Here is a 14,588-nt window from a genome sequence, read left to right on the forward strand (position 1 = left end):
AATGTGTTGGATTTTTGTCATTGTAAAGGTTAGGAGTTGAATCGCAACGGGGCACACAAAAAAAAGATTGATGCAGTGATAACAGTTTAGACTTGTTGGGTGGGGGGGGAAGGCTTCACATATTTAAGAATGAAGTGTTGCCACTTGAGGGTCCACACAAACACTACTGTAAAGGTATATTTTCAAAACCCAACTGTTCAACTCATTCATTAAGTCCTTAGAAATGGGCCAATTTAGAGCACAGGGACATCACTGAGGTACTAGGCCATTCAGTGGCCGGGGGTAAAACCAAACGTACTCAGGCTGTAGATTAACAACTCCATCCTAGTTCTTCAGCTCCAGGGACTTGGGGGACATATCTAGCACAACCCAGGTGTATGGTTCTGGGCTACAGGGCAGCAACTGCCCCTTCCCTCTGCTGAAGCAGGCCCTGGTCCTCTGTGTCCCTGCAGGAAACAGCCCATTGTGTGTGCCATCTGTTGCAGCACACGCTCACACAAAAGGGGTGACAGGGGCCAGGGGAGGGAGCTGATGTGCAGTGCCTGTTTAATGTCATTAGGAGGTGCAGTTGGATTTGCAGAACATTGTCATTGCAAATGGGATTTGTGTGCTTAATGGAAAAAGGGATGATGCCAGACCATGCATGAGTCTACATCTGAAAAACTCTGTGGTGTCAATAGATGTGATGTGGTAGGTGCAAAGTTGGAAAAATAATGCTCGGCCTGTTTCCTAGTGACAAAACAAACTGCAGCCGATTCTTGGAAGCCTTAATTGTGGTAAACATCCATGTGATTTTAATAAATGAAAGATACTACATCCTCAGTCCATATATTATTAATTGCAGCGCACACTCTTTGAACCTAGAGAAGTGAGCATAGCCGTGGAGGTCATTAAAGAGTCTGACAAATAGCATTTTAAACCACAGGCTGGCAGACCACAGAATAAGTATACAGCCATTTAAATCGTCTCCCGTGGGGATCGGCCTGGCTCAGGGTTCACCAACAATGCAGTAGCCGAAGGGACCCAACTGGTGGCGCTATTTCCCTTCTGTGCAGCGGACGCTGCTTCAAATAGGTCAAGGAAAAGTTTCGTGTTTTCACAATGCAAGGTGGGTGGAGCAGCGGGCTGGCGATTGGTTAGTGAGTTTCAGCTCCCTGTTGGTGATTGGCCCCGCGTTCTAATGGGGCTGTGAGCAGGCAATCTCGGGTCCCCCACCCCGACACCTCCTCCTCCCCCTCCTGCTCCTCACACCCCTTAGCCCCAACACTCTGCTCTTCCCCTACGCTGATTGTCTCACATTGTTTACTACGGCTTGAAATGTGAGTCACAACACGGGCTATCTGCTGGAGTACCACTCTGACAACTGAGGGATTCTTTTGACGCGCGCCGTGCGTCTTGGTTATTTGGGGACAGGCCGTGGAGACTACCCTTTCTGCCATGACAGTGGATTTGTTTGCGCTTTTATGCGTGCTGGTCACCACCTCCTCTGCGATGGAAGGTAAATAAGAAATTGGGATTACACTTGTTGTAGATGTGGAAATGCTCCTCTCCAAGACGCACCGTGCACCTTGGTGATGCTCGCAGCGGTTTCTGCTGGGCAGCGCTGGCATAGGGATGCGGGGCTGTCACACACGTGGATCGCAGCAGATCGCCGTGGTTGTCCTCCCGCCTCGCTGCTTGTCGCCGTCGTTACTAGTTCGCGTGAAGAGCTGCACTTTGATTTCAGCGTCTTTTTAATGCAGTGCACTAGTTTATCACGGGCTGGTTCTTTGCTGTTTCTCACTCTTTGTTGTTCCTCTTTCGGTTACAGCATGAGAGCAGGGCAGGGGGAGTCGCCTGTAAAGTGGGTTATTTCATATCCTTATTATCCCATGAGAAATTAGTTTTTTTTGTCAGAGGGGAACGAGGGCTACATTAAGCGTGGCTGTCAATCCTCTCAGGATTCCCGTCAGGTTTTTCATTAAATTGTACATATAAAGGCTATTACCACAAGCCCCTGAGCATCATTCGGTGGCATTTGAATTGCTGAGACAAACTCTGTTAGACTGCGGATTGTACTAAGGGGAGCCACTGTACCCTGGATTTCATAGTGGATCAAAATTGTATGTGCTACTATTGGAAATCCACAACTTTAAAAACACTGACCTTTCTCTGTATTTTGTCTCTTAATCTATGTCCACTCTTTTCCCTCGGTCTTTGTCTCTCTGCATCTCTTACACTGTTTCTCCCACAAACTCATCCTCATCTGGTCAAGCGGTGGTGCCACTAGCAGCTAATATCTCCTCAGTTAAACATGTTTTTCATTTCCTGTAGGACCCTAGGGACTGAATGCTGAGCTGTAGCCTCAGACATTAGTTGCTGGATGCATATCCCAACAGCATCATGGATATGAGAGTATCTAATTTTATTGCATAGTAGCTCATCCTTTCCAATAAAACATATACAGGAACACCACAATGTCCTCCTGGCTGCCTGTTTTCACTCCCCAAAGCATAAATAAGTAAATTACAAACACAAATAAAATGAGTTTTCTCACATGCTGCTTTTCTCTTTAATCATTTACAACTCCGCCGCTGGACTGTTCCCAGCCCCGGCTGTGCTCTGTAATTCGGCAGTAGCTTTCTTGTTTGTGGTCATCGGATTTCAACACAGTTATGGATACCAAACCCAGGCCCAAATTGCTACCTCTGTGAGGATGGATAGTTTGAAGTTCAAATGTTTACCCAATGTGAAACGACACCAGAATTGTCAGTTCAGAGAGATGTGTGGAGGATGGAAGGGTGTACTGAAGTATTCCCTGCTCTGTAAGGACAGTGAGATTTTACTTTGAAATATGGGATGAGAAAGAAACAGATGGGCAGGGAGATGGCCCCCGAGTTACCTCAGTAACAAGGATGAAAGGGATTTCCTTGTTTGGGTTGTTAATTGAAAGGTGCTTGTCCCATGGGTAGGTTAAAATCTTCACTGATCTGAGCTCCAGTCCTTCGCTTTCATTTTATGTGTGTGTGTGTGTGTGTGTGTGTGTGTGTCTGTGTGAGAGAGAGAAAGGGAGAGAGAGAGTTCAGCCATTGACCACATTATCCCTGCCTCTACCGTCACCCTTAATCTGATTACGAGTCCAAATCAGCCAATAATCACAAAGTGACAAAGATCTGTGTGTATCCATGTGTGTATCTGGGTGTGTGGTTGTAACTTGAGAGCTAGGAGGAGCCTTGACCATATGGATGCATAGTTGCAATGAAGTGCATGATTTATCTGAGCACCCTACACACACATGCACTCATAGTAAACACCCCACACAGCATTCACCAACTGTTAATCTGTGGGATGAAAATCATAAGGAAAAAGTGATCTAAGTATTGATGAATAGGTGGGAGGCAGGTGACACAAATTCTTAAAAATATGATGGAAAATTGAATTTCGAGTATGCTGCTTTATGTGTCACAGTATTAATGTGTGTGTTGTGGGTGCAATGAAGGACCCAAATAGCTGGGAGCTAGAGTGTGAGGTTGATTTTATTTTTATTTTAACACACACACATACACACACACACACACACAAACATACAATCCCAAACACTACGTCATGATGAAATGGACTCAACGACAGGTTATAGAAGAGGGCGGGGGAGCAGTCAGACCCAAGCAAAGGGCTACAAAGAGAGGGTGAAGAGATGGATTTGCATGCCATTAGAAACAGAAGCATGTGGAATACTCAGTTTCACTCTCATTTATCTTTCTCCATTTCTGCCTGTAATCTTCACCTTCTTTCCTGTCTGCCGTTCTTCCCCATCATTTCTCTACTCTAGTCTGTCATAATTCTCCTCACTAATCCCATCATTCCCCCTCTTCTCTCACTCCTCACTTCTTCTGCACGCTCTCTCCATGGTGTGGGGATGGCACTTGCCAGCAGCTGCAGTAATTCTCCCCTACTTACAGAGCCATTGCTTATTTCTGTTTGCCCTTAAACCAATTAGGCTTAGATAAGCCCGCTCATTTAACGGCCTGGAACTGGGTGGTGGTGAGAGGAGGAACGGAGGTAAGAGGGATGAAACAGCGGTTTTGAGACAGAAGGGACCCAGGGAGATAAAAAGATGAGAGAAACAGAAGGAGGGAGGTCAGCGAGTTTTCGGAAAAGATACAGCACATATGTTTTACAAATGAGTAGAGTTGCACTGAACAAGGCTGTGGAATGAATGAACACTGGGCTCGCTCAGTTACCTGACATACAGTTGATGCTTAAGCAGCGCTACAGCAGGTACAAACAACAGCAGCATTCAGGATGATAGTATGATAAAACAATGTTAGTGACGTGCCGTAACCATGGTCGTATGTCATCTTAAGGAGCCAAAAGCATGGACTGAAAAATATTGTAGCTTCCTGAAAAATCAGTACCAATGATTGATGAATTTAAGGAATAGTATAGGATTGTATGGGAAGTATTGGATATTGATTGGAAAGGTTAGAGGTAAGTGTTAGGTCCTCGTGCATCACACTGACTCAGCTCTAGGTGCTTTGTCTGAAAACTGACCCACTCTGCTGACCTCACTATGGAGACAAGTGGGAAACATAAAGAATTACTGAGTTCCTTTTCTGATCTGAGGCTACTATAAATGAGTTAAAACTGACTTTGAGTGCTGTAACAGCCTTGCAAAGTTAAAATAAAATAAATCATTCAACAACAAAAAAGGATAATTTCACCTAAAATATCCTCTAAAATCAGTCTGATGTAATGTGTTTGGTCTGGCTCATATTACTCACATTTGTTTCCCGAATTTAATATGTGCACCAAAAAACGGAGCTTGTAGTGATGCAGTGATGTTGCCAGGATGGTCTCTTATTGAGGTAAGTAGTCTGTGTAATGTGTTGTGTGAGTGTGGTGTGCACGTGAGTTCACCAGCTGTGCAGAAGAGACAGCCTGTGAAAAGAGTCCTGTTGAGACTCTAATGGTTGTGAATGCAAGATTGCTCCTTTCCTCTGCGCTCTTATTTCAAATGGTCAGAAATGAGAAAAATGAAAATCCGAGCACAAGTTAGGCCCCTGGTTGAGGCGGTAGAACTGAAAAAACACAAAGGCTGTTTGTGTGTGTGCTCACATGAGTGTGCAAGTGTATTTTGGCCCCAGGCACTACTGCTGACCTGGGACCACCTGAAGTAGAATTCAATTTTCCACTCTCTTTGTACCACCATGTGTGTATTGTACATTTGGGTACTTGTGTCATCAGTAGAGGGCTAAAGCCATTATGGCTGGTAGTGGCAGTAGACATGGCCTGAGAGTTGAGGTGGGCTTAAGCAGCCTAGTCAGCTTTGGTGACCCCTAGTGCAAAGCCTCGCCTGCAGCTCCGGTACCTGCAGTGCTGTAAATGTGTTGTGCTGGGTTTTTTTCTCTTAAAGTGTTGTGCTTGCAATCAGCCAATGTAGTGAGGATCTGTGGTCTGTGCATATTTGGTAAACTTTATAATGTGACTTTACACATATTGCAGCATATTGTATCGTTTTATCTTCGATAGTATGATCACTGTCACCTTTCTTTCCCTTTCTCTGATTCTCTCATTCACTAACACACACAGACACACACACAACACACATACAGCACATAGAGTCCCCCCCCCACAGCTCACCCTACCCCAGAGACATCTGAGCCTTGGGGAGACCAGATGGTGGATACAGGTTGGGGGCTGGTATGCATGTGTATATTTTTTGTGTACGTCTCTGTGTGGAACTCAGCAGTACTAAAGGATCATAGCGGTGGAGAGGAAGGAGAGGAGCTGTATGCAGTTAACTGCGTGTTTGTTTGTGCATCTTTTTGTATCTAATTGCATTCAGTTCCATGTGTCAAATGTGTTTTCTTTCTCGATATTTGTCCTTTTAGGATATTTCATTATTATTATTTACTTTGTTTTTTTTGTTCACACATCCATGCAGTGTATTGGAGACCTCAGCAGTGTGGGCTTCTGCCCATCTTGCGTTGTGCTTGGTCCGTACTAGGTCAGGTGGTTGTTGGACTGTGGGGGAAGGGTCGTGTGTCCAATCTCCAGGATAAACAGACCCAGTGCATCCGCAACGTACAAAACTTATAAGAACCCAGGAGTGAAAGTGGTGACGCTTATGATACAGTTCAACCTCAAACTGTGCGAGTCATCTGTTTTCTTGCTTTGCCAATTCTCTCAAATAGCAAGCACACGACATGGGCACAGGTGCACACACCTACAGACATACTCACTAAAGCGTTATGTGCACAGGAGGACAAACGTAGAGAGAGCCCTCCAGGCCACACCTAGTGAAAAATAGCAATGCTAGTAATTGATTGGGCGCAGTGACCCAGCTTCACCACCACTCAAGTATGGTGGTGTGAAAAATGGTGTGTGCTTTTTCTCATTCTTTTTCTGTCTCCCAGGCTCTTTCCCTCCATTATCACCTGTCCTAGAGATTGGGTGACAGTTGTTCAGTCAGCGGGAAAGAGGAGCCTCTTCGATATTTGTTCAGTTGAGAGGCGAGAAGAGAAAGCATTGATTATCGAGTCTTATTTCCCAGTGTTCATGCAGCCTTGCTCCTGGGGCCTCTATGCTTACATCCCCGGATTCACTTCTTCTTCCTTATGGCCCCTTTAGCCACTGTCCACCTCAGCCTTCCCTCTATCAGCTCTGGCCAGTCCACATCCACAAAGGCTTGCGTTCGACTTGACTTCTTGATCATTTATTTTTACTCAGTTAGATTTGGGTTTTTTTGTTTTTGTTTTTTATTAAATAAAAATTTCTTGACTCGTCTGGAGTTACAAGCTACAGCCCTTATACAACCTTCCCTCTTAAACTTCCCTATCTGGGAATGATTGGTAGTTTCTTCCTGCTCCCTCTGTTTTCTTCTCTTCACACACACATACACACACACACTTTTTTTAGTTAGAAACACATGCATTTATGAAGCATTTTAGGGTTTACTATGAGGAAACAAGAGAAATATGATCCTGTTCCTCTGAAGGTGTAATGGATGTAGTGCTGGCGGGAACAGGAAGAGGGTAAAGAGGCTGTTGGGGTTCTAGGCTTGTAGGAACAAAGAGCTTCATTTATGATTGTTATAATGAGATCTGTTTTTGAGTCAGACTCAGAATGATTTAATTTGACTTTTGAGGCTTAAGGCTCAGGCTTAAGGGCTGCAAGTGGGAAGGCTGGTGGGACAAAGGCTGACTCAGGAATGGGAGTAGGCACAGCAGTGCAGTGTTTTGTGACTTGAAGTGCGTGGGAAATTTGTTTAAGTTCACAATCAAACTGATAGGAATATCAATTTAACAACAGTGAACACTACACACTACAAACTCTGGATATTAAGCAAATCCCTTGTCTCTTAAGTCTTAATGTACAATATATAAAGTTGCTGTTTTAGAGGAAAATAACTTTGCTGTACTTTTTGCAATTTAAGTGAATCAGCAGCCCAGAGGATGCTGTTTTTCCAGCGCTCAGAGGAATTAAAGGCAGAACGTTAATAGGCCTGAAATTACGGACGGTAGTGGAAGCAGCTCCACTTTTGATTAAATAAAAGCTCGCTCCTCCACAGCCAGTTTCTCACAGGGACTGACAAACACACAGGCATACACATGAGTACAGATGGGAATGTGCAAAAGCCCCAAAACACACACCCACACCCACACGCACACACACACACACACACACAGCCATACATACAGGCATTGCTTTGATGTGTGGAAAGGAAATGAGTAGAGACAGAGAGCTAAGGGCTTGGGCCTGGGGCCTGTCCAATTATTAACGAGTAAGTGGCAGTGTCTCTCACAGGTTCAAGACACGTGGACCCTTCTCCTCGCCATAAATGTAATCTCTTATTAACCAGTGGGTTCTTGGTATGAGCTAGGCAGACGGAGAGAGGTTGTGCCTGCATGTTTGTGTCTCACTGAGTGGGTCTGTGTTAGCACGGCCGATGAAAATAAAGTGCCTGCACAGTGTAAAACGGAAAGCAAGCTTCTGAGAGGGACACTGATGGGCCAATAAGTAGCAGTGGTGGGAGGACAGTTTTTACCCTGCACAACACTAAGTCCCTCTGCCAGCCAGATTCCTGCCTGCCTCGTGCTGTCCACTTCACTAGCTGGATACGAAGAGAGCGTTTTGGAGGTAATTAACTATTGATTTGAAGCACAGAGGATAATGGGAAATGAGTGGACGGCATCTCGATCTACCAGCAGTCTCCTGACTGGCTAGAGTAAAACTAGGAAACTGACAGGGTGAAAGAGGCATTTCCCTAAAAGAACCAAGGTCAAGAGGGGTTTGTTTGGTTTTCAAGTTCTGTTCTCTGTATTTAAGCTGCGAGAACATACAGTTCTCTCTATAAGTATTGAAGCAGCAAAGGCAATTAACTTGTTTTTGCTGTACAATAAAGACTTTCGGGTTCACGATCAAAAGACACAGTATAAAAGGCAAAAGTTCAGAATTACAGGTTTTTTGTTTTGTTTGGTTTCATGATGTTTGATTTTAATATTTACACATTTACCAACATAGAATGAAGCACCTTTTTGTACCAGGTGGCCCCCATTTTTAATGAGGATACGTAGTGAAATATATTTTAAGTTTTAAAGTAAATATAAGTAAATAAAATCATAACCCTTATTTGCATCGAACTAATATTACTGAACATCCTGAACGTCCTCCAGTTTACATATTTATCTGATTTATGTTTAATATTAATAGCTGACTTAGCAAACCCATTCCACCCTATGTTGCCCTCCTTTCCTCCTTTTAAGGAGGATGTGACGCATTCAGATGCGTCCTTAGGTCACTTTAATACCAAAAATCACCACGTCATCAATCTTATTAATGCATCTTGTATGCAGATGCCAAGGTAAGTCAAGAAGAAATTTCCAACATAAAGATCCTATAGAACCCCCTACTCAGTGTCCTTTTTTTGTTAGAGTTAAGTTAGAGGACAAGGATTATGACTCATTTGTGTGAGAGAACAGAGGGGCAAGGAGACAAAGAGGCAGAGAAGGATAGGCCTGGATCTGCCTACGATCTTGTTTGTGCTAATGAGGAGGCTGGTGGTTCTGGCTGCTAACCCTTAAGCACATCCAGCCCTTTTCAGTGTGTATCTCTGTGTGTATCTTTGTGAGAAACTCCCTGAGTGTCTGTGAGGAGTGTGCTGCTTTTTTTTTTTTTTTTTTTTTTTAATAACAATCTCAGTCATAATAAATGATGTGGAGATTTGTTGGTGCTGTGAGTCAGGGCAGTATGTGTTTTTGCTGTTAGTGTGAGCTAGTTGCTGTAGAACTATGGAGGATGTCTTGATTGAACTAGTTAGCATAGCAGCCTCACATATTCTCCCAACCCAATCCTGTTCTGTAGTGGGGCTTACTGAACAGCATAAAATTCATGCCTATCTCCAATTATTAGCTCCCTCCTCATCCCCTATTCTTAAAACATCTTTCCCCTCCCAGCAGCATGCGTTTGATGTTTCAGACATGAACTCCGGACAATGCTGGGAGAATTCAGCCTCGGACAACATCCTGACACTGGGTGGAGTCATCCCATTACCAAGAGCTGGGGAGATGAACTGCTGGAATATATTGTGCGCACATATGGCGCAGAGTCAGGTAGTTTCAAATAAAGTAAAGTGAAATGTGCATGTGAATGAACAGATGCGCTCGTTCAGATGCACGAATTTGCCACTACGACTGTGCTGCATTCAGCTGATGATATGTCAAGATGACAAACGTTCCCACTAAGCTGAGCTGAATGTAATTGTACAGCGATTCTCCTGACTGTGTATTACAACTGTGTCACATCGGTTCGAAAGAAAGTCCTTGGCATTTACAGTGGCACTTGAAAGTTTATGAACGCTGAATGTTCTCTTTTTCTACATTAATATGACCCAAAATATCCTCAGACCATTAAAAGAGACTCCTCGAAACAAAAATAACACCTGTTCATTCTTTTACGGCCCAATACTAAAGATTTGTGTGTGCTAAAAGTATGTGAATATCTAGGTGCACCTACTTTTACTCTCAATTAGAGTTAGGTGTCACTGTCAGTCTGTTAGTGTTTATATGGAGGAGATTTGATTCAGCATCCGTGAGTGGAATCTCTTTTGTGAGGAATGAACTAAAATCCATACAAGCCAATGTTCAGGTTACTACAAATAATTGAAGTTATTACACCAGTTACTGAAAGATTCAGTTATTTTCTATGAAGATGTTTTGTTCGATCACATTTTAACACATTTGTGTAGGATAGTTATTAATGTCTAATATCTATCATAGTTACATTTCTGTCTAAATGTGCACTGGCACCACCTTGGATCTCTGTTACAGCTTCTGCGTATGATAAGTGACTTGTAAAGGTCTGCGTACATGACTGTAGATTGTAGTTTAATCGAGTGGTGTGTGTGTTTGTGTGTAGGGGTCAGCTGCATTCTCTTACCTCGGACTTTCTTAGCTAGATTGGCTTCCTACTCTAATTTCATTATAAGACAATTAAGGTGGGAATTTGCTGCATAGTTTTTAGGTGACCCATGCCAACACATTGAGTTTTAACTCAAGAGGGATCACAGAGTTGATCATTTATTAATGTCAGAATCAAATTGAATATTTAAAAATAATATACATGATTGATTAATCGTTCAGTGTGTCTGTAGGTTTCCATGTTGATGTTGCCTCCCTAGTATTGTTTTTTTTTTCACCTACTCTCAAAAATTGTGTGAACACATTAGGCCATAATGCTTTGGGTTAATCCTCATCTCTGCTTTACTACAACATTTTAGTTTAATCTTGATGTAATGTGCAATATCAACTCTACATGATTTAACATTTGTTTACTTATTAATAATTTAATGGAATATATAATAACACGTGGGTTTATGTAAAAAAAATGTGGGAATTCCTCTCTCACTCTTACTGTGGTTATTTTTGTAGACACATGATAAACAAAGCTGATCTCAATGAGGGAGGTCTTGAATAGCTTTTCTCTATAATCACTTCTACATCAGAGTGTTTTCCCAGCTAAATTGCATCATTTCAGTATTAGAGTATTTACGTTTGATTCAAGCATTGAATTGCTCAGTTCCCCTCAAACCGTCCAAGTGGATTTATCATGTTCTAACCTGTGTTAATGTCAATACTGTTCATGTAATAACATTTACAAAATGGGTATCTTGACAAAAGCCACTGGCCAAACAGAGTCATGCGGGGATTTCTTAGTGTGACAAGTCTCCTTTGTCCTTGTTCTCCCCGCCATGGATTTAGATGCCCCCTTTCTCAGACAACACGCAGCAGATTAGGATGATGAATAAACGATCATGTTTGTTATTTTAGTCTTTTCTCTCTTTCTTTCTTTGACCATCTAATGAAATCATGGGAAATAGTTTTCTCTGTTTGTGCATGTGAATTTTTGCTTGGTTTGCACATAAACAAGTATGTGTGACTGTATATTGATACTGTGTTCTTTGGGTGTGTTAGTGTATCAACTGATAACTCTCCTTTTTGTAAATGAACAAAGGGGCAGCATAACAATCTTAACAGCCCACCTGGTGCCGGCCATGTTTACGATATTTTCATGATTAGAAAAATTTCTTCTCAAACAATCCTCAAATTCACAATCCATTTTCACATTTCTAAAAGCTACTTTATTGACTTACTTAAACCAAGCTGGACCAGAGAGGCACAGATGTGTAATGCTCTCTCCATGTGATGGTACTGACCAGCTCACTGTGTGAGTCTGTGAGTGTGTTTGTGTTTGCATATGTGCAAGTACATTCAAACATGTATTAAAGAAATCATGCCGCTTGCTCTTAGAGGGCTTTCAGACACCTGTCAGTGATTGGCTGTAAGAGGACACCTTCTTTCTGGTGTTATTGGCAGCTGAAAATAGAGGAAGTGTCGAGAGTGAGCTGCAATCCTGCACATGTTCTCAATCAATCTGTGACTCAGGTAATGCTTTGAAAATCTACTGCCCTTGATAAACATAATGCGGCAGTTTCTAAAAGAAAAAAGCGTAATGGATGGTCACAGTGCCTTTAAAAAATCTGAAAAGACAAAAAGCACACAAGGAGCCTCTCTCTCAGACTCTGGCTGTTCCCTTGGCTCTGAAGATTGATTGTGATCCGTCCCGGACATATGAGCATTGTGATCATATTATGGATCACAGCATAGAGAAGGAATGACAGATGTCGTGAGCGTCCTCTGTTTATTTGAGAGGCGAGTGTGTGTCTGATGGATTGGTTGCATTTGGTGGATACAAGGATGATTTGTCAAGTCGTATGTGTCCGTTCGCGTTTTTGTAAACATTTAAGTCGTAAGGGTTTGTCCAGTGCAGCCCAAGTAAAGTTAAACTACAAAAGTAAGTGAAAGTATCACTTTAAGGACCTTTCTAGTTTAAATAAAGTTGCTCTTAAGGTGTATATTAAATAGTGTCTTAACTTCTTTGCCACTTTGTAATTTTCTTTTGAATGTGCGCACCATCGTTTATCCAAATCCAGTTATATTACATGAACACTGGACACCAAATGGGGCACCTCACTGGGGTGATGATTGTTAAGGGGGCTGTTGAAGAAGGGGTTAAGTGTGTTTCAGTCAAGGTTGCTTCGAATGGCTTACTTATCCTATTTTGGTTCCTCAAAACTGCAGAGCTGTGTGCCTGTGAAGCAGTGTTAACAGGCCTGGCTACACTCAGTAGAAAATATTTATTGGCCCAACCCCACACACACACACACACACACACACACACACACACACACACACACACACACACACACACACACACACACACACACACACACACACACACACACACACACCGGGGCCTCTGCTGTGAGCTGGACAGTAGATGGGGTCATTAGTATGGACAGCCATTTCTATGTTAACAGCTTCTGATTGCTTTGCTTTTCACATCATGGTGACATCAGCATATTGCTAATTGACAGATAATTGCTAATAATCATGAGATGAATCAGAGCGGGTGCAATTAAAGGAGCTTGCAGCACCATGCCAGTTCTTTTAAGAAACCTGGACTGATCAGATTGGCCTCATTTAGTAGATACGCTTAATCAAATATGTTTTTCCGCAAACAATTTCGGAAACAACTGCCAACATCAGGGTTAAGTTTAGTAAAATCAAGGCTACGCACAAAATATTTATCTCAGAATTGTCTCTCATAGGAAATTTTAGGACATCCCCTGTATCATGTCTGTTGCTACCTGTGTGTGTTAGCTCTGTGTGGGGATAACAGCCAGACGCTTGTAATGAGATCCTGTCTTTTGGGAGAAGATGGAGGAAATCACTGGGAGCAGGAATGCGCTTGACTAGCTCATTTAGGTAAGTGAAGGAAGTGCCGGTGTGGGTTTGTGCGAGTCTGTGTGTCATTACATGCTTATCTGTGTGTTGTCCAAAACTCTGTTTGCTCAGCGATAGAAAACCTGAAATGTGATATGAATATCCTCTCCATTCTTCCGTGAAAGTACCTGAAAATACCCTTGAAAGGGCCCCATTTAGGCACCCTCCCAGACAATACAGTATAATGCCCCTGACAGGCTAACAGGGGGAGGAAATGGCTCTGCTAGGACCAACATAACAGAATATTCTGGAAGTCACAGGAGGGATTTATGCAAGTGAATAGTCTGCAAGATTTAGTGGAGCAGTGCGTGTGGTGTTTGTGTGTCTGTGTCTGGTTTGTGTGTCTGACATACTTACCCTCTTTGCTGTATGTGCACCACATTCAGTGATGTGTGAGATGTGTGAATTGGAGTCTTGCCTAGCCCGTCAGTCAGATGAAGAGATCATTAGAGGTGTCACACTCGAATCTCTCATCTCTTTAATCAGCTGTCATGCTAAGAACACCAGCCTTTACATGTATCTGTGCCCAGCTGCCAAATACAAGTTTACATTATGATCTAAAGGTAAAGAAATGTACAACTTTCCTTGTGAATGTGCTCATATATTAGTACCATTTAATGATTCTATAGTGGGCGATAGATTCCTCTACCTTGGGGTTCATATGGACCCCATGTTGGAGCCACATTGTTTTTAACAATGGGGGGATGGCAATTATCACTGCATTTGCTAAAGATGGCTTAGAACCAGAGACCTGCCACCTGTCTTTGAAGACATGCATGTGTATCTGTGTGCATGAAGTTGTGTGTGAGTGTTTTTGTGTGCATGCATGTGTGCCAGTTTGCATGGAGGGAAGGAGAATCACGCCAGGGGACTGCCTTACCCAGACAAAGTGTGTGTGTGTGCATGTGCGTCAGTATGGATGGAGGGGAACAGAATCATATCATTGCACCTGCTTCACACCAGGGGACTGCCTTACCAAGACAGAGGGGGGGTGTGCGTGCATGTGTGTGTGTGTGTGTGTGTGTGTGTGTGTGTCCGCGCTCAAGGGGGACAGGGCAGGATGTAAAGATGCAATGTTGCGTGTGATCACAGACAGAGTAGCATCTAAATGCATGGAGTTATTTGTAATCAATGTTGCTGCATTTCCCTTTGGATATGCTAATGTATTCTAAAATGCTAAAATGCTAATTAGTTTCAGTACCAAACCCCTAAGTTGTATCATACGAGTGAATGAGCAACCATGCACACAGTGACAATGAGATGGAA

General features: G+C 42.9%; 1 protein-coding gene across 3 annotated transcripts in view; it reads left to right on the top strand.

The window, feature by feature from the left end:
* Window positions 1-1,212: 1,212 nt before the first annotated feature.
* LOC137098454 (ephrin type-B receptor 1-B) overlaps window positions 1,213-14,588 on the top strand; it is a 146,672-nt gene continuing 133,296 nt past the window's right edge. For 2 of the 3 annotated variants that reach the window (XM_067474688.1, XM_067474690.1), the window contains exon 1: window positions 1,214-1,498. In XM_067474688.1, the coding sequence (XP_067330789.1) occupies window positions 1,438-1,498 (61 nt within the window). In that variant the 5' untranslated portion in view covers window positions 1,214-1,437. Of the gene's footprint in view, window positions 1,499-14,588 lie in introns of all 3 variants that reach the window. The other variant, XM_067474691.1, reaches the window with a different exon arrangement.

The sequence above is a fragment of the Channa argus genome, chromosome 14, assembly GCF_033026475.1.
Source record: "Channa argus isolate prfri chromosome 14, Channa argus male v1.0, whole genome shotgun sequence".
Lineage (NCBI taxonomy): Eukaryota > Metazoa > Chordata > Actinopteri > Anabantiformes > Channidae > Channa > Channa argus.